This window comes from Euleptes europaea, chromosome 10, assembly GCF_029931775.1.
Source record: "Euleptes europaea isolate rEulEur1 chromosome 10, rEulEur1.hap1, whole genome shotgun sequence".
Classification (NCBI taxonomy): Eukaryota; Metazoa; Chordata; class Lepidosauria; order Squamata; family Sphaerodactylidae; genus Euleptes; species Euleptes europaea.
In genome coordinates, this window is record NC_079321.1 from 12,065,900 (window position 1) to 12,091,017 (window position 25,118).

The window sequence follows — 25,118 nt, forward strand, 5'->3', positions numbered from 1 at the left end:
AGCAGGTGGACAGCAAGGAGGAGGAGGAGAAGGAGAAGGAGAAGGAAAGTTGGATTTTATACACTGATTTTCTCTACCTTTTTAAAGAGACTCAAATTGGCTTACAATCACCTTCCCCTCCCCACAACAGACACCTTGTGAGATAGGCGGGGCTGAGGGAGTTTGGAGCAAACTGTGACTAGTCCAAGGTCACCCAGCAGGCTTCATGTGTAGGAGTGGGGAAACCAACCCAGTTCACCAGATTAGAGTCCACCGCTCCTAAACACTACACAATGCTGGAGGGATAAGGTGAAATGGGATGAACTGGGAGAGGAAGCACTGGAAACCTCTCTAGATTATTTGGGTTTGTTTTCTATATGAAACAGTGATCCCCAGGGCAGGCCTCAAGGGCACCCACCAATGTGTTTCCTGGCATCTAATTGGTTCTTGAGCCTTAGGAATCCAGGAAGCTTCAAATTGCTCCCTCTCAGCTGACTGACTAGTAAAGCGTTTGTCCCAAGCAGATGTGTGCCCGCAGTTTGACCACATGCAGGTTTTCCTTGGCTCAGCAGCTTCTCACTGTGGCCAGAAAGGGGCCAAACATTCCTGCTTTTTTGGAAACTGAAACCAAACAGTGTCTTTTCCCCAAAGCAAAGATCTGATCCCAATTGTCCTCCACATCTTCAGTGTAAGATGTGCTTCAGAACAGCCTCGAAAGCATGGCCTTTGCATCTGCAGTGATCATCTATTCAGAAGCAGCTGCCCTAGTCCTAGAATCATAGAGTTATAGAATCATAGAGTAGGAAGGGACCACCAGGGTCATCAAGTCCAACCCCCTGCACAATGCAGGAAATTCACAACTACCTCCCCCCAACACCTAGTGACCAGAAGATGGCCAAGATGCCCTCCCTCTCATCATCTGCCTAAGGTCACAGAATCAGCATTGCTGACAGATGGCCATCTAACCTTAAAAACCTCCAGGGAAGGAGAGCTTACCACCTCCTGAGGAAGCCTGTTCCACTGAAGAACCGCTCTAACTGTTAGAAAATTCTTCCTAATGTCTAGACAGAAACTCTTCAGGCTAAACATACCCAGCTCCTTCAACCTAAGAGGACCCTTGGCACAGAACTTCCCAAAATTTAGTAGAACCTCCCCATTTTCTTATTTGCTATGCTTTGGGGCAGCTAGGGTTGCCCGGTCCTACCTAGCCACCAGCAGGAGCTTCTTTTGCACAGAATTGTGGGGAGCGATCTGTGCACATGGTTTCCATAGAGTTTCTGTAAGTAATTGCTACAGCATCCCATGCGATGCCGACATTATCACACCATGAGCATGCGTGCAGATCGCTTCCCCTCTTCCTGCTTCTACCCGCTGAGGGTTGGCAGGCAGCCCAGTGGATCACCAGGCATTTGCCAAGCCTAGAGGCAGCCATTTTGTAATTGGTGCTGCCACCTTGGCAGCCATTCATGGTGGCGCCCACAACCCACTCTCAAAATTCCCATGACACCCACCAAGATGCCACCTGGCACCTACTTGCTTCTTGAGCCTTACAGTACAATCTTATGCAGTTAGTCCATTCTAAGTCAATTTAAGTAAATTAGCTTAGACTGGAGTATCTCACTTTAGGATTCCACTGTTTGTCATATGTATCATGTACTTGTCTCCAAGTCTCAGGGTCAAACTACAAAAGACTTGAGGGCAAGGGTCCATCCCGTGGCTGCCAACATTTTAAGAGCATTTGTAGGGTTGTTGTTTTTTAATTGCCATGAAGCCCCGATCTGGATCAGGGCATGACATGGTGGCTCAAGGAACTCTTGTTTCCCCTTCCATGTCTTTTCAAATGTAAAAACAGCTGGGGTGGGGGCTTTTTCTTTATTGTATATTTCTTGCTCCATTGTCTAATGTACTTTGTAAAGGCCCTTGGCTACATGCAAATAAATATTTACTTACTTACAATGGCCCGCCTTTCCCCCCCCCAAGAGGCATCTCCTCAGCTGAGTGCTAAGATGCCAACTGAAACATCTACACTGCTATTATTGTGCCAAACGTCCAGCAAAATTAACTAATCAGGCGTAAGCCCTGTTCAGGATTACACGGTGAAATTCCAGGCCTTTTTCACATTGTTCCCATATCTAGGGCGGTTGGCGTCCCAAAGCTCTTGAGTACCTGCTTGTCAAAAGAACACAGCTAGCTCAGTAGGGGTGTGGAGAATTAGCCATGCCGTTTCCATCATTCATTCAACGAGCTGCACAACAAATCCCCCGCATGTGGAAAGTATGGCCCTTGGAAGGTTAACCCACACGTGAAATGTTCTGCTGAAAAAAGTTGTGACTTTCCACAGCAGCAAAAATATACATCAGGCGCCTTCTCAAATCTTAGACACTTCCGATTCTCCCCACCACCACCACCACCACCCTGATAGGAGAACGGCTATTCACCCCATATTTACAACTTAGAAATATGGTATTCCCCTACAGAACTATGCATAAGGAAGAAGAGTTGGTTTTTATATGCTGACTTTCTCTACCACTTAAGGACGAATCAAACTGGCTTCCAATCACCTTCCCTTCCCCTCCCAACAGACACCCTGTAAGGTAGGTGGGACTGAGAGAGCTCTAAGAGAGCTGTGACTAGCCCAAGATCACCCAGCTGGCTTCATGTGTAGGAGTGTGGAAACAAATCCAGTTCACCAGATTAGCCTCCGCCGCTCATGTGGAGGAGTGGGAACCCACCTCTTTACACGCTGCTTTGTAATTGGTTGTGAGAGAAACCAAGCTTATGCACAGGGATTTCACCCAGGCTGAGCTCATGGGAAAGGGAAGAATCAGGTTAACAGAAGAACAGGAAGTCCCGACATTTGTGAGGGCTGGCTGCAAGGTAATCTCTAATGGACGAAAAACTCATGCATAACTCCAAGGAACAACCGAGACATACCAGGGGCAAGCATGAATGAAAGTACCCATGCATAAACGACCTGAGACTCCTGAAGGTAGAGAAAAGTGGGGTATAAAAACCAACTCTTCTTCTTCTTCTAAACGGATACAGATTAATTAAAACTCACACAAATTAGCACATAAAGGCTAGCTTTGGCCCAAAAAGGGCTAGTTTCAAAGATACGTCTTCCTAATTCAGGGAGGGGGAGGGTTGCCAAGTCCCTCTTCGCCACTGGCGGGAGGTTTTTGAGGTGAAGCCTGAGGAGGGTGGGGTTTGGGGAGAGGAGGGACTTCGATGCCATAAAGTCCAATGGCCAAAGCGGCCATTTTCTCCAGGTGAACTGATCTCTATTGGCTGGAGTTGAGTTGTAATAGTAGGAGATCTCCAGCTAGTACCTGGAGGTTGGCAACCCTAGGCAGGGGGGTTGTTTCGATGTTTAGGGTACTTCTCCCAGATCTACCAACAGTGATGTTCACAGCTCCATAGGCTTCAAGTGAGAAAAAAACCCAAGAAAGTCACCTAAAAGTACAAATGCCCCTGAAACTGAGTCTTAGAAATGGGTTAAAATTCCATAACTTAATAAATAGACTTCCATAGATCAGGTTTTAATCCCAATCAAAGTATTGCAGTACTTGGTGGTTTTGTTCTTCTGTTTGCCATTACTGAATATGAGGATTTTGTAGGCATTCATCCTGGAGAGCAGAACCTATTCTTTCATGTTCCGTGTATCAGACGGCATCAGCGTTCATCACAGACATTTCTAGTAAATGCACGCTGGACGTCATCAGACAAATGGATCATCTCTCTCTCTCTCTCTCTCTCTCTCTCTTTTGTAAAAAGTAAAGCATTTTTAACAATTCCTGTCTACTTTTCAAGGGACATTCCTTTGCAGCGGTTAGAAGTTCCAAGTAGTGACTCAATCTCCAGCGTAGCAAATATTGGCATTCTTTTTGGTTCTCTTCTAAAATGAACAAAAGCTTTGTTGTTCCTTTCTGTACTTAGCTGCGAGTTTCACTTGCCCTACATATTTTTTAAAAAATATAATCAAGGCTTTCGACACAAAAGACGATGGTGAAAAGAGCAGACAGCGTAACTATAATTGAAGGTCTCAGGAAAGAGCCACACTGCATAAATAGCAGCTTTCAAAAGGCAAAGCATAACGCAACCCAATTTATCTAAACTGGCTGCTGGGAAAGGGTCTCCACACAATGACTCATCCCTGCCCCTCTTGTAATGGGCATTGCTGGCAAACATACTCTGCCATGGAAGCGTGCTGAATGACCTTGGGACAGTCACACACCCTCAGCCTCGACCCCGGCAAGTATTTGGATGGGAGACCTCCAAGGAGGCAGGCAATGGCAAAACCACCTCTGAACGCCTCTTCCCTTGAAAACCCTATGGGATTGCCATAAGTCAGCTGTGATTTACGGCCCCCAAAAAATGTTAACATCTCTCAGAGAGATTAATATACTATAGTTATGGCAGAAGAAGGACCTGGTAAGGATCACACAACTCGATTGATTTCCAACTCTATGCATGGCCTCACTGTTAGCCATAATGCATGGTGTCCTCTTGGGTCTCTAGCACTGCATAACCCCTAATCACACCCATAACGACCAGAAAGTAGAGTTGCCAACATCCAGGTGAGACCTGGAGATCTCCTGGAATTACAAATGATCTCCAGACTATACTGATCAGTTCCCCTAGAGAACATAGCTGCCTTGAAGGGTGAAGGGCATTACACTCCACTGACGTCCCTCCCCTCCTTAATCCTGCCCTCCTTGGGCTCCACCCCCTATTCTCCAGGAATCTGCCAGCAATGAGTTGGCAACCCTAAGGACAAACTGCCTAGATGCGAAACAGCAACATAAGAACACATGAACAAATGAAGCTGCCTTATACTGAATCAGACCCTTGGACCATCAAAGTCAGTATTGTCAGACTGACAGCGGCCCTCCAGGGTCTCAGGCAGAGGTCTTTCACATCACCTACTTGCCTAGGCCCTTTAACTGGAGATGCCGGGGATTGAACCTGGAATCTTCTGCATGCCAAGAAGATGCTCTACCACCGAGCCACAGTTTTGATTCTAGGTCACTTTCATTCCTGCCTTCCTTGTCATGGAAAAATGCCTGTGGCTTCTTTGGCTGGTGAGTCAAATATCTCATGCCACACGCAGGTGACATTTCTTTATTATTTTTTAAAGAAGAAATCCCTCTTGCTCCCAATCAGCCAGATTGCACAAGGTTGCGCTCTGCTGTGGCTTCAACGCTCCATCTTTATGAGGTATGATTACCAGTTTGACAGGCCAGGTTCCATCCCAAGCCTCTGCAGGGGTGTTACGTTTGGGCTTCATCATGTGGCTTCCCCTTGAGGCTGGACACTCCAGGGAGCCAACTTATGGCAAGTAAGCCCAGAAAGGTTTTTAAGGCAAGAGACGAACAGAGGTGGTTTGCCATTGCCTGCCTCTTCATAGCAACCCTGTTATTCCTTCATGGTCTCTTATCCAAGTACTAACCAGGGCTGAGTGGACAAGGAGAAGCTGTTCTCCCTCTTTCATAATACTAGAATGCAGTGATCCTGTGAAGCTGGAGATTGAGGGCTTCAAAACAGATAAAATGAAGTATTTCTTCACACAACACATATTTAACTTGTGGAACTCCCTGCCCCAGGATGTGGTGATGGCTGCCAACTTGGAAGGCTTTAAGAGGGGAGTGGACATGTTCATGGAGGAGAGGGTTATCCATGGCTACTAGTCAAAATGGATACTAGTCATGATGCATACCTATTCTCTCCAGGATCAGAGGAGTATGCCTGTTATATTAGGTGCTGTGGAACACAGGCAGGACAATGCTGCTGCAGTCGTCTTGCTTGCGGGCTTCCTAGAGGCACCTGGTTGGCCACTGTGTGAACAGACTGCTGGACTTGATGGACCTTGGTCTGATCCAGCATGGCCTTTTTATGTTCTTATGACCCTGCTTAGCTTCTGATATCTGATGAGATCAGGCTAGCCTGAGCCAATATGTTGCCCACGGACCTACTGAGCACCATCCATGCCCACACTCGTTCTTACCTATTGCAGGGATCCCTGCATTGTGGTAGGGACATTCCAGGTTCCCTCCATGGTTTCTTCCAAAGACTGCAGAGTAAATAGCGATCACCATGCTTCGTTTGCAGCTCAGTCTCAGTTTATCATCTTCGCAGGCCACTTTGCTCTTATACTCGTCTGAAAAGAAACAAAAACATTCTGTTTCAGTTTAACAGATGCAGGCTGCAGCTTTCAAGTCACGTTGGCAAGATAAATTCATCACTGCTAAGTAGGGTTGCCAACTTCCAGGTGGTGGCTGGAGATCTCCTAACTGCCATTGGTGATCCGACAAATGAGCTACAAAGAGTGACTGCTCAACCCACTCCCTCATTTGTCTCTCTTGCCCTGAACAGCTATTAGATTATCCCTCGGTGCTGCCCGGAAAGAGGAGGACACATGAGCTTAGCGGTGGCAGCTGTTCATAGACACCCTTGACAGGCAGTGGGCTCTTCCGCATTCTCATTTTTGTCACTTGTGAGTCTGTATCGCTTTGTTCATTTTCCTTTTCCACATGTGTTTTGCTCCCTCTAGTGGGCAATTCGATATTACATTGCTGTATGTCTGGTATTAAAACCTGCAGTTTAAATCTGCAGGTTTTTATGCCAGACATAACCGTGGTGTAATATCAAATCAACCACTAGAGGGACCAAATGTGAAACCCCCTGAAGAAATAGGGGACACATAAGCAATGAAAACGAGAATGTGGAAGAGCCCAGTCGCTCAATGCCAAGAGCAGCTCTCATCACTCTTTCCTCACGTATCCACTTGATACTATTCCTCAGGGATGAACATGCACCAAAGGATTAAAAGTGGCCAGAGAGCACGGAAGGCCTAATTCCTTTGAGGGGGGGTCTGCTTTGGGAATCAAGTCACAATGATCATAAACTGGCCTTCAACCTGTATGCATTTTGTGAAGCACTGACCCCTTACATCTACCACTGATGAGTACCAACCTGCAAATGGGCAAAAACCAACAACTGCCCATACACGTGCCTTCTCCGAAAGAAATAAAACTGTCTTCAGTTGCCTCCTAAAGATCTAAAGTAAAGGGGCCAGGCACACCTCCCTGGGGAGGTTGTTCTGTAATTGTGGAGCTACCACTGAAGGCCCTCTCTCATGTACCCACCAAATAAGCTTCTTTGATTGATGGGAGAGTAAGGAGGACCTCTCCCTGTGATCTTAATTCCCAGGCAGGAAAAGATGCAGCCACTCCTCAACAAGTGAACTCTATACAAAGAGAATTTTTTCAATATGCCACAACAGCAGCGAGACTCTTATATGCCTCATACTGGAAAAATCCAAGAGTACCGACTAAAAGAGAATGGATGCAGAAACTTATGGACTTTGCTACGATGTCTAAACTAACCCGTTTAATTAAGAAACGACCCTTGGAAGACTTCTGGAACAAGTGGCAACCTTTCTACGATAAACTCGGATAGAGAGACAATTTGTAGTCAATATAATATTGCAACAATACAGAGATTTTATTAAAGGGGCTTAATATAAGAGCTGTATAAGTAAGATACCCAATAGTTATGAAATCTAATGTAGTTTGATTATAGTATAGACTATAGTATTATAACATTTTGTAACAGAAGATAATGAAGAATATAGAGATTAATAGTAGAGATAAATAGAAATTGCTGAGGTTATTATGAATATTGATTTCAGAATAGAAATGCAATGGATATTCTAATTTTAGATTAGAAACTTAATGTATTAATGGGTCAAGTATCAGTTGTGGTGTCTTGTCACAGAAATATATGTTTATTTCATTTTCGCTTCCCTTCTTTCCCCTGTTTTATCTTGTACCCTAAAAATCTAATAAAATTTTTCAAAAAAAGAAAAGAAAAGACGCAACCACCAATAAATTCTGTTTCAGGAGGGGAGACGTGTTGGTCTGCAGTAGAACAGCTAGATTCAAGTCCAGTAGCCCCTTAGAGATCAACAAGATTTTAGGTGTTTGAGCTTTCAAGAGTCAAAGCTCCCTTCGTCAGATAAATTCTGGATGCTGGAAACTGTCCTGAAAAACTGAAAGACTGCCCTGTATACATAATATTGTTTGGGCGTTTTCTTAAAATAGTATTCTTGATGTTCTTCTTATCCAGTTTTCAACATTTCTAAAGGAGATTTTTCCTTCCTTGTCATTTTTGTTAGAGTGAAGAAGCTGTCTTTTCACAGTCTGCTCCGAAATTGCCAAACTTACTGAAAATTCAGTGCTACCTTTCTCTTTCAAAGCAGGTGTTGAGACACCGAAAGACAGACTTTACTAACAGGTAAGAAAAACTGTTGTAGTTAGCTTTTAAAAAGTTAAATGGGATGCTGGGTGGGGAACAGAATTAGGGAGGCTGTGGGACACAAAAGGTTTTCTTGAGGGGCTCCTGAGCCCTTGGTTTTGAGGGCAGCAGCTGCTACAGGGTGTGGGTTTTCCTGTAATCTACGACTGGGTTAAGGGGGGTTTCCCGTGGCCAATAGCAGTGCAAGGATGAAAACAGGGCAAACCAGAAATTTGAGGGGCTTTTGTTTCATGAATTTTTTTTGTTTGTTTGTTTTCCCTGAAAATGACATTTCTAATAAGATTTTATGGATCCAAGAAGTTATTTTCCGCTCGGATGTAAAATCTTTTTTTCAAATGCCAAACAACCTCTTAAAGCATAATCTATGCTAACCCCTCTATGGTTATGCAGGGCAGAATTTTGAGTATACCATACCCAGACGGGACCTGTCCTTGCTCTTCTGGCTCTATTGATTCATTAGCTCATGTCCTCTTGGAATGCCACTTTTATGAGGAACATTGATCACTTTATATCTCTCCGCTTTTAACATATAAATCTAATGCCTCTGTGTCTGACATAATGCCTTTTTTATTAAGTGACAGGGATCCCAAGGCTACATTGTCAGTGGCAAGATTTATTTCAGCCCTTATATCCCTCAAACATTAGATTTAAGTTGCTCAAGATCAATGGATCAAGGAGCTTCTAACGGATAAAAGGAAAGGAAAGGTAAAGCATAATCTTCTGAATTCAACTTTCTACAAAAAATATTCTTAAATGGTCATATCATTGAATAAAATTGGTTGTCCAGCAACCCTTGGATAACTTTCTGTCTTTAGCTGTGGAGATGACAGCATTTGGAAAGTTCTGCAGTTTATCATTGCTATTATTGCCACTGATTTTGATTGCTCTGATTGTATTTTTACTAGATTTACAGTATTGTACACATTTTAAAAACACAGTCAAGATTTTAAATTGACATCTCCAGATGTGATGTATAACTTTTATAGATAGATCAATAAAGGCTGATTTGCAGTGCAATCCTATGCAGTCCATGGGCTTAGACTGGAGTAACTCTATATAGGATTGCACTGTTAGCCTGAATGATTGCAAGATATAACTTTTGTTATTGGGGGGGGGTTTAACACCAATTTCTAAATAGGATTACACTCACATTTCAAATTCCCTGTGCCTGTTCCAGAAGCATGATGCTCAGATACACTCTAAAACTTACAGGTTTGACTTTGTACTACAAAAAAATGCCTATAGATTAGTTTGACGTTTGGGTTTCCATTGTATTTCTGAGGGCAAAGGTCACAACTTCCCCAAACCACTAAAAATACTATTTCCCTGCCTGCCTTTGTTACGAGTTGCTCAGAGAAACCAAGATGTTGTTGTTTTTCTTGGTTGCTATTCACTCCACCCACTACAGAAAGATTCTTTATCATGGTTGTTCTCAAAGGTATGGTGTTTGTACAGGAGACAAACTATATTGTCAGGACTAGAACTTTTACATCAACCGAAACAAGTTTAAAAAGTTGATCTTCAAAGACTACCAACTCATGGCGTCCAGATTACATAAGTAAAGACTATGCACAGTAACAACAGAATTGAATTATCCCTGCTGAACTCTGAACTTCTCCACACAAAAATGCTTGGGATTGTGCTGGACGCATCTCACGACGGGCCCACCCATGCGCAACCACCAGGAAACAGACACTCTCTGCTTATTTATGTAAATCTATACTCCAGCAAAAAACAAAGGATGCAAACACAAACACACTTAGGGACCTCGTTTGCATTTTACTGGGGGAGGGATCTCTGACCCCTTTCCCTCCTCGTAAAGGCTGCAATGGCAAATCATCCTTCTTGCATTCACTGACAATAAAGTCACCTATTTTTCTTAATCTTTTTTTTTGTATCAGTGCATAATTGGTGCAAATTTGGCTGAAAGACTTCTTTCTCGACACCATCTGAAAATCCCTGTGTAGAGGAGGCTCAGAATACCATTAGCTGCAAAACATTGCGTTCGTAAAGCTTGGTCGGTTCACGCAACAGCCCTGTGAGATTGTAACCATCTTTTAATTACACCTTTTCATCACTGCAGCACTTCACGGACTGAAGTTTATTGCCCTTATAAATTACCCACTCCCTGCAGAATTGAGAACAGCCCTGAAATAAGCCCGAGTGAATTGACGAAGGGAGGGGGGCGTGGCAGGAGAGCCCATAGCATGGGCATCAATACCAGGCCAGAAGGATGTCCCCCTTTAACAGTTCACACTCCATCGTCTGGCTCCTGAGAACCGAGGCAGCAAACAATGCCTCGAACTTCTCTTGGCACCAATAAAACTGTCTTGAGGCAGAGACAAATGCTTTTCCAAAAGGGTCTAATTCCAGAATCGACTTTAAGCTCTGAAGGAATCAAACAAGACTTTGGGGTCCCCATTTTTCCTACCAGCAGTTGTTTCTAAATGCTGGAAAAGAAACTTGTTTTCAGGCCCTACCCGTTTCCTCTACACTATGGGGTAGGGTTGCCAACCTCTCGCTGTTACAACTGCTCTCCAGCCGATCAAGATCAGTAACTGAATGTGGGGGTCGTGATTTTTTTAAAAAAATAATAATAATCAATTTCTTTAGGATTTATTATTAGTAAATGTTTGATTTGTATACCTATTTTATATACCTGGGGTCGCATAAAAATTTTCGGGGAAAAAGAGGTCGCGAGTTGAAAAAGTTTAAGAAGCCCTGGACTAGATGACCCTGGAGGTCCCTTCCAACGCTATGATTCTATGACTGAGTTGCCCCTTGCACTCACTCAGCTGCCCAGGCTAGCCTGATCTCATCAGATCTCGAAAGCTAAGCAGGGTCAGCCCCTGTTAGTACTTGGAAGGGAGACCAAGGAATATCAGGGTCACTCACGATGCAGAGGCAGGCAATGGCAAACCACCTCTGAACGAATCTTTCGTTGAAAATCCCACAGGTCAGCTGTGACTTTACGGCACCACCCCCCCAAAAAAAAAAAAAACTTACTCAACTGTTCTCTGCCTTCCATGCCATAAATGCTTAGTACACTACAGAACAGGAAATATTAACAGCTAAACAAGGTTAAAGTAGCAAAAAAGTTAAAGTGGCACAAAATTCCTTGTATAAGTAACTCTATTGAAAAATTGATTCCCTTTGTTGACCCGAACAAGAAATATCTAAATTATATCCAAACTATTTTCAATGTCTAGATAATCACTGAATGAATGTTGAGATATAAACACGGAGAAATAACTTTGACGACAGAGAGATAGTGGAGATATTTGATATGTTTAATAATTTTATAAGGTGATCATTTTTAGATTATATATTAGCTCAAATATTCTTTCTCTATTCAATAATTAGAACAAATATTTGACTATAATGCAGAAAAGCAGGGCAATGTAGTCTGACTGACCTATATTTGTATGTTGGATATTCTTATTTTTACCCTTATCCCTCTTTCTTTCTGTACCTTTCTTTATAAAACAATAAAATATATTTTTAAAAAAATTGGCATGTGCCCTGAAAGACTGAGACTGCAATCCTAAATATATTTACTAGGGAATAAGTCTCAGTGAACTCAATGGGATTTACTTCTAAGTGTAGTGAGATATGCCCTCACCTGGATGGCCTAGGCTAGTCTGATCTTGTCAGATCTTAGCTGCTAAGCAGGATCTGCTCTGGTTAGTATTTGGATGGGAGACCACCAAGGAAGTCCAGCAGTTTTCACCACCACCATGAGAATTGTCGCTTTGGTTGGTCCTACTAAAAGGTTTCTGCGTTTGGATTCTACGGTTGACCAACACATCTACTTGCAACCTGTTTCATAAGATATATAATTAATGGTCATTTAAGTCTTCGTAAGTGGTACAAAACATTGTAACTTTTATGATATCAGCAATGCATTGTATGTCATCTAGTTTTTGCTATAATCATTCAGCCAGTTGAAATCTTGCTTCTCTTGCTATATTTTACCAGTCCATATTGTGACTCAGGGATGCAATTATCTTTTGTTGACCTGTGCTGAAGAATGTTATGAAAAATTTAAAATCATTTTGTAAAACTGAAAGGGAGGCTTTGCTGCTAGAGCTTTTAAAAACGTCATTAAGCTGTTTGGGGTGTTTCGACACGTGAATTTACAATCATATCTTCCTGCATTCTTTCATGACTGACAGGAGCCACCCAAGTTTACTATTAGATATAATTAAACTGTTTTTGTGCGCTAGTTAACATTCCCTGGCAAAATCACACACAGACGTATATTTTCATCTGGCTGTTGTTTGTTTTACGTGGAGGTGAAACCGTATTAGAAGCATATGTTTCGAAATGAATGGACACAACAGATTCCTGTGTTTGGCATATCTTGGTGTGTCACCATGACACAAACTGTGTTACACTGATAGGTAAAGGCAAACACTAAATCAACAATATAAACAGATTTGGAAAGGGGAAAGTATACAGATTATTTAATCCTATGTCTACTCATTCTGTGACAAATTCATATTCTGTGACAAACTATTCACACTATCCATGTAAATAATTGAGATCAGCCAAGTTTTACATTTTTGCTCCGCACACTTAAGAGGTGTCATTTTATTACAGATAGTGAGAAGGGGGTGAAATCAACAGTTACCATCTTGTGAAACTGTTATGTCTGCAACACCAGAAATGCTTTGTGGGCAGCAATAATTTCAACAAGCTCATTTTCTGCTACTGACCTGCCCGCAGCAGAAAACAATATCATTATCAGGCATGAAATGTGACTTTTAGGAAAGGAAATCCCCTAATATTGAAGCGCAGAGACTAAATGATGCATAAAACATGCCAGAAAAAGGTGAAACATGATGCTTTGGTAAAGGAATGTGAATTGCTTAAAAAAATACTATGGCCCAACGGCAACCAACGAACTTCCCAAAAAACCCTGCATGCTTTCTTACCAGAAAGTACAGAGCCATGCAGTAGAAACAGGGAGACTATTTTGGGACAAGTCAATAATTACCTGTAAGAAGAAAAGACCTAGCGACTTTTGGAAAATGGCTGGAGATATATTATCACTAGGGTTGCCAACCTCCAGGTACTAGCTGGAGGTCTCCTGCTATTACAACTGATCTCCAGCTGACAGAGATCAGTTCACCTGGAGAAAATGGCCACTTTGGCAATTGGACTCTATGGCATTGAAGTCCCTCCCCTCCCAAAGCCCCATCCTTCTCAGGCTCTGCCCCAAAAACCTCCTGCCGGTGGCAAAAAGGGACCTGGCAACCTTAATTATCACAGATCGTAGCACCCTCTGGGGGCAGGGGAACCTCATAGCTGGAGTCCATGAGGACATTGAACTCCTTACATGAAAGATGTGCTACATCAGTGATTCACAAAACAGTAATCAGGAGCACTGAAGTTTACAAGACTTCCCTGGTTTTTATCAGCAAAGTCCTTTTTCTTTCCAACAATATAAACAAACAATGCTTCATACAGACCTGGTACGGAACTACTTGCAAAGAGCAAGATTCAACCTCTCGGTCTAGCTGCTGAAGACACACAGGCTAAATATGGGTCATCAAAGGTATTCAGCCTGAATATGCTACAATATGATCTCCACGTGAATTAAACTGCCACAGCAAGGAATACATCCAACAGTGTGCAGAGAATAATATAAAATGCTGCAAATCATCATGTTGTACATGCATATTTATGGTGAATTCCTGGGGAGACACTCAGGGGTAAAGTTCCTGACACTACAGTCTAAGGTGGAGAAAAGAACATCATTGAACAACTGGCATGAGTCTTGCACCAGGAACGAGACCAAACATGATCTCCTGCACCTGCAAAATTAGTGCTGATGAATCGTACATTTTTGGGTGTGCACACTAATGTTCAGGGGTGGAATGTGCAGTACTTAGCAAAACAGTTTGTGGAAAAGACTGGACAAGTATAATTTCATAGTGACTACGAAGGGATTTAAAGGATTCGGTGTGATAATATTTAATTTACACGTGTAATAGAGTTTAGAAATATAATGTCAGAAGTGTGAAATTGCACTGAAAGAGCATGTGATACTTTTCATTAAAGGTATGTGTAAAATATTTTTGTGTGCATACATAATTTTTAAAAAATATTGCCATGTGTCAATATTTGAAAGATTTAAAAAAAATATTGCCGTGTATGTCCTGACCTGAATAGCCCAGGCTAGCCTGATCTCATCACATCTTGAAGGCTAAGCAGGGTTAGCCATGGCTAGTATTTGCAGGGGAAACAACCAAGGAATACCAAGCTTGTGACGTGGAGACAGGCAATGGCAAACCACCTCTGAACGGCTCTTGCCTTGAAAACCCCACCAGGGGTCGCCATAAATCAGCTGTGACTTGATGGCAAAAACAAATTACCCTAAATCATAAGTCTAACAAAAACCCATAAGAACATAAGAAAAGCCATGCTGTATCAGACCAAGGCCCATCAAGTCCAGCAGTCTGCTCACACAGTGGCCCACCAGGTGCCTCTAGGAAGCCCACAAAACAAGACAACTGCAGCAGCATTGTCCTGCCTGTGTTTCACAGCACCTAATATATTCGGCATGCTCCTCTGATCCTGGAGAGAATAGGTATGCATCATGACTAGTATCCATCGTAACTAGTAGCCATGAATACCCCTCTCCTCCATGAACATTTCCACTCCCCTCTCAAAGCCTTCCAAGTTGGTAGCCATCACCACATCCTGGGGCAGGGAGTTCCACAATTTAACTATGTGTTGCATGAAGAAATACTTCCTTTTGGCAGCTTTGAATCTCTCGCCATCCAGCTTCAGCAGATGGCCCCACGTTCAAGTATTATGAGAGGGAGAAAAGCTTCCCCCTGTCCACTCTCTCCAAATCATGCATCATTTTATAGACCTCTATCATGTCTCCCCTTAGCTGCCTTCTTTCCAACCCAAAAATCATTTCTGTGAGAATTAGTCTAGAACCTTTACAAGATATATCTATGGTACTAGTTTTCTACACCCAAGCCCCCCCCCCTAGTCTGTTCCGGTCTAAAGACCAGTTTATAACCTTTTCCCCTGTTTTTCTAGTCATGCCTAGGAAGAGTTCATGAGCCTGGGTCACGGCATTCTAGCACTCTGACGCTGAGCTGATCAGAATCTCACTGGGATGGGGCAAATACAACTATAATCCCAATTCCATCTGCGAGTGGCTAATGATAATCTTGAAAATGGCGGGGGGGAGCTCATACCTGCCTAGCCCAGATCTATGTCTTAAAGCTAAATCCTAAATTATTTCTAATCCTACAGCGGTTCAGAACTTCAGGTGAGTGGGGTATGAATGTTAAGCCAAGTCAATTTGGGGTAAAATTCACTATAATTACGTCCTCCCTCCAAGTTACTTGGTAATTACACATAATGGCTCCCAAATGAGACATGATCCCCGCATAGTCTTTGCTGCGCTGAAAAATATTTATAACTTGCATGAGGTTTTTAACATAGTTCAGTGGAGCCAGGGGAAGGTCATCTCCTTAGTAGAGATAACATAACTGCAGAAACACAGGAGACAAAAATGCTAGTATTGCAGTGCTTTGCCAAACCCGATCAGTGTATACCGGTCCTGGCCACCGTCTGTATATTGACTGTGGTCAGATTTTTTCAGAAACCAAAGACAATTTACCTTATTTCACAAGTACAAAGACCCTTGCAGTGAAGCACATTGCGCACAAACACATCGCAGCTCCACCTCCCAGCTACAAACCCTATGTTTGCACATAACTATGCCTTCACACTTGAACATACCTTAACTTCATTTCCAGCTGTCTTTTTCTTAAGCCGCTGCTTTAAGCACTAGGGTCTATCATTTGTGTAAGACTAACAGCCCTCACATCTCCTCAGCTGGAGCTGAACATATATCAGAGAAGTAGTGTTAAGACCACACTTTGGATATGGTGGCATTTCTGGATGTCCACACCCCGTATCTGGCCTCCAATCATGAGGTGCAATGGGGCTGCTTGCTCCAAAATCCCAAAACAGAACAGGGCCATTTCTTATCTCACAAGAGATCGCTGGGTACCCAAGGTTGAGTGGGATAAATAAATAAATAAACAAAACAAAACATTGTTTTACCAGGTTGATAATTGCACACATTTTATATGGGAGACATATACAGCCCCGTATAACAACTTGTAGACAATCTATTCAGATGTTTGTATAATTGGAAATATATTATACAACCTATATACATGCCTGGTCTGATATATAATTGTCTGTATACATTTATATATCTGTAAATATGTGTGTATTTTTTACATGGGTTTCAATTGACCAGTGAGGAAGGCCAAATAGGCTGAAATGCATCTGGCATGTGGTTACAGTATATCAACCTTGGGAAATGCCATTGTGCTGTTTTAACGATTTTTAAAATATTTTTTTTATTTTGACATGGTGCCTAAATAAATTATATTTTATTATCTATAAATTTTATTTATCCCACCCAACCTTGGGTACCCAGCTTCTGTTTTCTAGGTTGGGTTTCATTCCCCTTTTCTTTTTTCTTCGATCACAAGAGATCACAACACATGTGTGGGGCCACAGCACTTAATTCAACAGAATGGGGCAACAGCCAAGGATGAGCAGCTGTATCTTCTTGTCTTTCTCAGAAGGCTGGGAGACACACAAAGGATGAGAAGGGTCAGGCCAGACTTAGAACTTCCTTCTGATTCTCGAGAGTGCCACAATTTACACATCAGCCCTGTATCTGACTCACCCCCAGAGTACTGTGGTAATGCTTTACAAATTCATGAGCCCTTTTTGATAATCTTTCAACAAATTTGAGTAGTGGTTAAGAGCAGTGGACTCTAATCTGGTGAACCGGGTTGGTTTCCCCACTCCTCTACATGAGGCCTGCTGGGTGACCTTGGGCTAGTCACAGTTCTCTCAGACCTCTCTCAGTCCCACCTGCCTCACAAGGTGTTGGTTGTGGGGAGAAGAAGGGAAGCCAATGGTAAGCTGATCAGATTCTCCTTAAAAGTTAGAGAAAGTCAGCATATAAAAACCAACTCTTCTTCTTCCAAATTCATTATCATCCATGAATTCAAAATTCAGTGCTATAGGTCCCAAACATCTTTCTGACCTTTGTTTCATGCCAAATCTTCTCCTCTTCCTCTCATCGTTCACTCCAGCTTGGGGCCACAAGAAAGGCACTTATCCACATAAGCAGTCAATGCATGTTGTTGAGATTATGTGCATTTACCACATGCACTGTCCCATTCATGGGAAGTGTCAGCATACCAGCAGTGCACCCAGGCCACTGGCTGTTGCCTATGCTAACATTATGGATAAATGGTCTAATACACATCTAAGGGCATGCAAAGTCACACAGAACACTTACATGCATATGTGCTTTACCAGCCATGCATAAATTAAGCGGCATCCTAGCACTTTAGGTAAACATTGATGATGCAGGCCAGTAGCTATGGATGCACGTGGGGAAGCAATGCCCCCTTAAAATTTTATTAAATTTCCAACTTTCACTTAAAAAAAAACCCCATAGCACATTTCTTTACAGAGATATATGGATGTGTCACTCTTGCCACCAAGATCAAGTTAATTCATGCCATCATATTCCCTATTACTATGGATGGGTGTGAAAGATGGACATTGAAGGAAGCTGATGGGAAGAAAGTAGATTCCTTTGAAATGTGGTGTTGGAGAAGAGTGTTACGGATACCGTGGACTGCCAAAAAAAAAACAAATCAGTGTGTTATAGATCAAATCAAGCCTAAACTAACCCTAGAAGCTAACATAACTAAACAGGCTATTGTACTTTGGTCACATTATGAGAAGACATGAGTTGCTGGAAAAGACAGTAATGCTATGGAAAGTGGAAGGTAGTAGAAAAAGAGGAAGACCCAACATGTGATGGATTGACTCTATAAAGGAAGCCACGGCCTTCAGTCTGCAAGACCTGAGTAAGGCTGTTAAACATAGGACATTTTGGAGGACATTGATTCATAGGGTCTCTATGAGTAAGAAGCAACTTGACGGTACTTAACACACAAGGGAGCAGTTTTTCATCAGACTGAGGAGTAGTTGAATACAGCATACTACCAGCAGAGTAGAACCTTCTGCAGTTGGGATGATTATGAAAACCAATGAGTCTGGTTATGAAAACAAAGCTATCATGAGCGGTTGGCACAGATTAGAAAGCCTTTCTGTGTCCCCCCAAAATAGAAGGTATCAGTCATCTCTCCAAAACACTATCCTCAAGCCTCGAGATCTCCATGCACAAAAAAACACATTCTCACTGACGAACTTACTTACTTGGCCTGCATTTATACCACACGAGGAGGTACTTGCTGGTTCCTGGGCACGGATCAACACCAAACAGTCGATTATTGACAAGAAATTGGCAACTCCTTTTGTCCTGACACTCTTCTAGTATCTTCTACACAACAGGTACACCACAAAAAAACAGAAACAAGAACAGGAAACCATTTAATAATGGTAAAAGCAAGCCAATTTAATATTTTAAATAGGCAAGAGAATAGTAGCATCACCTTTGGGAGAGGTTGTGGCTCAGTGTTAGAGGATCCCTTGGCATGCAGAAGGTCCCAGGTTCGACCATCTCCAGTTAAAAGGCTCAAGAGATGATGTGACAGACCTCCTGAGACCCTGGAGAGCCATTGCTACAAGATTGACCTTGCCAGGCCGATGGTCTGATTCAGTATATGGCAGCTCCATGCGTTTATGTGTCTTCACAGACTGTGAATAAGGCAAACTATCACAGCCTCAGATCTACATTTATCAAATAGAAAAAGTAACCGACTCCAAAAAGGTGCAAGGAAAAATGAGGTAACAATTGCAGACTTAACAATTAGTTATATGTTAAAAGTGTTGTGGAAATGAATATTATTTTAAAGCAGTATACATTCAGATATTATTTTTAAATGCCATTTTGAAGAGGAGCAGGAACTAGGAGAGCAGTAAGCTCAGATCTCAGACTTACATCAGCAGCAGCAGAAGAAGAGTTGGTTTTTATATGCCGACTTTCTCTCCCACTTAAGGGAGACTCAAACTGGCTTACAATCACCTTCCCTTCCCCTCCCCACAACAGACACCTTGTGAGGTAGGTGAGGCTGAGAGAGTGTGACTTGTCCAAGGATACCCAGCTGGCTTCGTGTGTAGGAGTGGGGAAACAAATCCAGTTCACCAGATTAGCCTCCGTCGCTCATGTGGAGGAGCGGGGAATCAAACCCGGTTCTCCAGATCAGAGTCCACCGCTCCAAACCACCGTTCTTAACCACTACACCATGCTGGCTCTCACCCATGCATTCACCTACAACACTTACAGAAGATTGGTATGCAGAGTTAGACCAGTCTATCAAGGGACTTAGACCACAGTAATTCTGCATGCAATTGCACCATCAATAACTCATTGCTTCGTGACTCATCATTCAACACAAGGGATAATTTCAAATTTCTCATCCCTGCACTTTTGACCCCCAAACCCCAGTTGCAATTCCACTTCTCCCTTGTAACCCATGACTCTTTGTTTTTGCAGCATTTTCTATTTCGGCACACCAAATTTCCCCCATAAAATGTGCATTTTTTCAGCTATTAGTGCCTCGATGGCTGGATAGACAGACTGTTCCAAGTAGAGAATAAAACGGACCAATAATAAATGAGCGTGCACAGAACAAAGAAAATTATCAACAAAAAAGTCCCTTACTAGGAATGAAGTAAGAGAGAGAGAGAGAGAGAGAGAGAGAGAGAGAGAGAGAGAGAGAGAGAGAGAGAGAGAGAGAGAGAGAGAGAGAGAGAAAGAAAGAAAGAAAGAAAGAAAGAAAGAAAGAAAGAAAGAAAGAAAGAAAGAAAGAAAGAAAGAAAGAAAGAAAGAAAGAAAGAAAGAAAGAAAGATAGATCTCTGCTTGTAGGCATACAACTTTAAAAGACAATACCAGGAGGAAGACCAGCAGGAACACTAAAGGAAAGGGGGGAAAGAAACACAGAGATCAGAAATATGTTTGGATATTTAAAATGTTTGAACAGCTGTTGGAGGTGCAACAAGAGAGAAAGAACAAAGGCAGAAAGAAGATGGCAAATTGGAGAGCCTTAAATCAGGTTCAGATTTTCCATAAAAGTGATGGCAAAAGCAGTTCCTTGCCTTGTTTTTCTCCACATCTGTTGAAGCATCAGAAGAGATAACCTGTAAGTCTGACTTGTGAGGCATTTCAGGGTAGGGTTGCCACGTCCCTCTTTGCCACCGGCGGGAGGTTTTTAGAGCGGAGCCTGAGGAGAACAGGGTTTGGGGAGGGGAGGGACTTCAATGCCATAGAGTTCATTGGCCAAAGCGGCCATTTTCTCCAGGTGAACTGATCTCTACTGGCTGGAGATCAGTTGTAATAGCAGGAGATTTCCAGCTAATACCTGGAGGTTGGCAACCCTATTTAAGGGGCTCACGGACCACTCTGTGGGTAAGAGCTACTAATATCACTTGGTTTATTGAAGCGGGGTGGTGTCTCATTAGTGCCCAACATTTCCAACCAGCCTTCAAGAGGGTATAATGCCATAGAGTCCACCTTCCAAAACAGCCATTTGCATAATAAAATTAAGAAAGGAGGTAGTGTTGCCAGCAAGAGACAGGCAACCGTCAGGAGACATTCTGAGCTGACATTGCAGGACATCACCGGAAATGCAATGACATCACTTCCAGCACAACTGGAAATGACATCATCACAATGCTCTAGGCATTTGGCCAAAACTCTGTGGTTTAACCATAGAGTTTTGACTGAATGCTAGCACAGCACTGGCGTCACAGCTCACACCCCAATTACCACTCCTATTTTATTCCTGCCACCCACCTGAGCGGCTTCCGATTAAAGTTGAATCAGCTGAATTCCAATTGCTTTCACTTTCTTTTGTTTTTCTTTTTCTCTTGCATTCAAGGAAGTGTATTTAGAGAAAACAGAACCCCTTGTGGGGCAGGGAATCACAACTCCCCCTTCATTCCCATAGTCCTAGCTTATAGTCCTTTGTGGCTCATAAACTGTGATACTGCTGACAGCAGGCATATCTGATTTTCTTGTCAGCAAGATCATTGTAAAACCTGCTCTAGTTTGTAATTAGCAAAATGTGCCCGTGCAAACAATAAGTCACTGAAAAGTCACAGCATTGGGAATCAAGTCTTTTTTTTTTCTGCCTGGCTTGACATTTTTAACAACAGTAAGAGACGGTGATGAAGACAGGGTTGTGCATCTATTCAAACAATAAAAGAAAATGAAGGCGCTGCCTTGGTGATCCCTGTCAAACTTCTATCTTAGGAAGGTGAGGCGTGGACCTGTGCTGAAACAGTTCAGAAATATTATGTATACTCCTGAGACACACACAATTACTCAAAAGAAGAAGGAGGAGGAGAAGGAGAAGAAGAAGAAGAGTTGGTTTTTATATACCAACTTCCTCTACCTCTTAAGTAAAGAATCACCTTCCATTCCCCTCCCCACAACAGACACCTTGTGAAGTAAATGGGGTTTCCATAGAGGTTTCCATAGGTGTTCCATAGAGGTTTCTCCATAGGTGAGGTTTCCATAGAGTTTTGGGAGGAGTGTGCTAGAGCATCCACGGCATGATGCCGACACTTCCGGGTAACCTTGAATGTCATCGTTAGGGTTGCCAACCGCCATGTAGTGGCAGGAGATCTCCTGCTAATTCAACTGATCTCCAGCCAATAGAGATCAGATCACCTGGAGAAAAGAGGCCGTTTTGGCAATTGAACTCTATGGCATTGAAGTCCCTCCCCTCCCCAAACCCCGCCCTCCTCAGGCTCCGCCCCCAAAATATCTCGCCGGTGGCGAAGAGGGGCCTGGCAACCCTAGTCATCGTACTGGGTGCACAGATCACTCTTTCCCCTTCAGTTGGCCTGTTTCCCCCCACCAACCAGCTGAGGGTCAGCGGGCAGCCCGGTCAGTCAAGAAATTGGGAAATCCAGTCCCTCTCCTTCCCAAACCCCACCATCCCCAGGCTCCACCCCCGAATCTCCAGATTTCCCAACCTGGTGCTAGCAACCCTACTTCTTTCATGGACCTTTATGTAAAACTTCACTATTTAATCCAGCTCCAATTGACCGCAAGGTCCCAATTGCAGGTTCTTTGGTGAATTGGAATTGGTTTTTTCTATGTAAACTGGGATTCAGCTGAAGGGTCCCCTCCCCCTTTTTAAGCAAATATTAAGACAAATGTTTTCGATAATGACTAGCACCTTGGGCATTTTTGTTGAATTTTTTAATTAAGCTTTAACTGTTGGCGTTTTAGGTCATTGGACTTGAACGTTTACTACAAATCACTTTGAACAAGCTGTGGGGAAAACAGGACGAATCTCCCAACGATTAAATGAAATAAACATTTTAAATTAAAATGTAATTCTCTGCAGAACTGTTATTTAAGTTGTCAATTAACGGCATCATTCTGGAAGGTGTCCAAAGCAAGAGGATTTCATGCAAAACCAAATTACTTCCTCATATTCTTATCGTGATTAGATTGGACAGCCAACACAGTCCCTCAGTTGGCAGTGGGGGGACATTTAAAAAATAATAATCTCGTCAAGCTCAGAATTTTTTCCCCAGCGCCTGGAATTCCATATAACACAGCCTGTTGTCCCTTTTTTCCATGTTAGCTCTCCCTGTGAACCCATTATCCTGCTCTTCTTTTCCTCCCACAGCGGAGACTGAGACAGCAATACAATTAAAATGCCACTTCATTATTCTCCTTTACGGTTTTTGGAAGCCTTCCATTAGATCCAGGTCGCTGAGACAGTGTTTTGGAACTGAGTTCCCAAGGAAGCATCCGTTTTTTTCCCCACTGAAAACAACTGGCCAATAGCTGGGAATCTGTAAATGACCCCGAGTACGGGACCTGAGCCATGAATTAGTTAGTCGGAGAAAAAAAATGTGCAAAGCACCAGAGGTTACAAGGCGTTTATCTAATCACTTGTAGCTACTCCACTTCATCTCATAGCCATGTCAATTGAGTTTATGGTTTCATTGTCTATTACTTATGCGTCATAAAGGATAATTACTTCATTTCTGATAGTAACTACAGTTACAGTTCGAAGAAGGATATCGAAATGGGATACTAGCCGGCAAACCTGTCACTGTTGTGGTTTTGTGTTATATTATCAATAGGGTTGCCAGGTCCCTCTTTACCACCCGTGGGAGATTTTTGGGGCGGAGCCTGAGGAGGGCGGGGTTTGGGGAGGGGAGGGACTTCAATGCCATAGAGTCCAATTGCCACAGCGGTCATTTTCTCCAGGTGAACTAATCTGCATCGGCCAGAGATCAGTTGTAATAGCAGGAGATCTCCAGCCGCTACCTGGAGGTTGGCACCCCTAATTATCAACGCTTTTGCTTTTTGTGTTTGCTCGTTATTTATATACTGTAATACATGTTTTGCAATTCAATTGAACCTTCGTTGTTACTACTATTTTGTAAAACTTTGGAGTTGCTACAAGTGATTAGATAAATGCCTTGTAACCTCTGGTGCTTTGCACATTTTTTTCTGTCTCCTATCAGAGGTTTCTCCCCCCTCTTTTTTCTTGTTTTAATGAATTAGTATCAGTCAGTCTGTACGTTGTCCTCAAGGTGAACCTTTTTCCTTTAGCTCCAAATGCCATCCACTCATTGCAGTTCTATTGGGGCAAGAGAAATTTTAACTCAGGGCGAACCAATATGAATGTATATCAATACTCCCACTAGAGTGTTCAAATTTTATGACGGATTTTTTAAAAAAGTTCTCATTTGCTCCTTGGGAAAAAGTGTAGCAAAAAAAAGTATATATGAAGAGTCCCAGCTGCTCAGATTACACAACGTAACCTTAAAACATATTTTCAAACTCTGTTGAAAGGTAACATAAGAAATCCCATAAGCATGCTTTAAAAAGAAAAAAAGGAAACCACCTCTCTCACACACAAAAAGACCATAAAGCACTCAAGTATAGCATGAAAGAGGTGGCTATTTTCTTTTTAAAAACTATAGAAAGAAATTGAATGAAAACCAGTGCCAAACCACCACGTCTAGTACAAAATGGAAGTAACAAGTCCTCACTGAGCAAACTTAATGAGCTGTACATTACCAATCGGTTTTGGCTTTTGTTGGACAATTAGGGATGCCAGCCTCCAGGTGGGACCTTGGGATCCCCTGGAATTACACCTTATCTCCAGACTACAGGGATCAGTTCCCCTGGAGAAAATGGATGCTTTGGAAGGTAGACTCCATGGCATTGTACCCCACTGAGGTCCCTGTCCTCCCCAGGATCCATCCCCAATTCTCCAGGAGTTTCCCAACCTGGATCTGAAAACTCTACACACACAACCCATATCCTGTTGGTGACCAGGAGGGACCTGGCAACCCTACATGGAATAAGACATGGAGAGTGAAAACAGCTGAAATGCTGGAAGATCTATTACCAAGTCTCCAATGTTAGGGTTATATATTGCTGAGTTCATACCTTTCTCTGATAACAATGGATGCCATTTCATACACTATTCCATTTTTACGTTTTTTGTCTCTGGGGGTTGGCTACTTTAAATATTAATAATTTATGCTATGACCAGAGGCGTGGGGTTTGCTGGGAAAATTTGAAATTTAAATAGATACACTGAATATTTAAATAATGTTAGCAAAAAATGTAAATGACGTTAGCAAAAGAAGGCAAATATGTCATGTACAAACCTGGACCAGGGGTTTGTTTGTGCTTCATATCCTACAATTAGCCCATCTAACATGATTGATTTGCAGCACAATGGCCCTGACAACTGCAGATAAACAGACTATATTTACATAGGGGAGTCAGTTAGATTCG

At 42.6% G+C, this 25,118-nt stretch overlaps 1 protein-coding gene across 1 annotated transcript in view; it reads right to left on the minus strand.

Annotated features, from left to right (window-relative positions):
- Positions 1–25,118, minus strand: part of LOC130483938 (protein eva-1 homolog C-like) — a 179,309-nt gene that overhangs the window by 101,845 nt on the left and 52,346 nt on the right. Inside the window, exons 3-4 of the mRNA XM_056856848.1 lie at positions 18,589–18,712; positions 5,984–6,136 (exon numbers count right to left, since the gene is read on the minus strand). Coding sequence (XP_056712826.1) covers positions 5,984–6,136; positions 18,589–18,712 — 277 coding nt within the window. The remainder of the gene's footprint in view (positions 1–5,983; positions 6,137–18,588; positions 18,713–25,118) is intronic.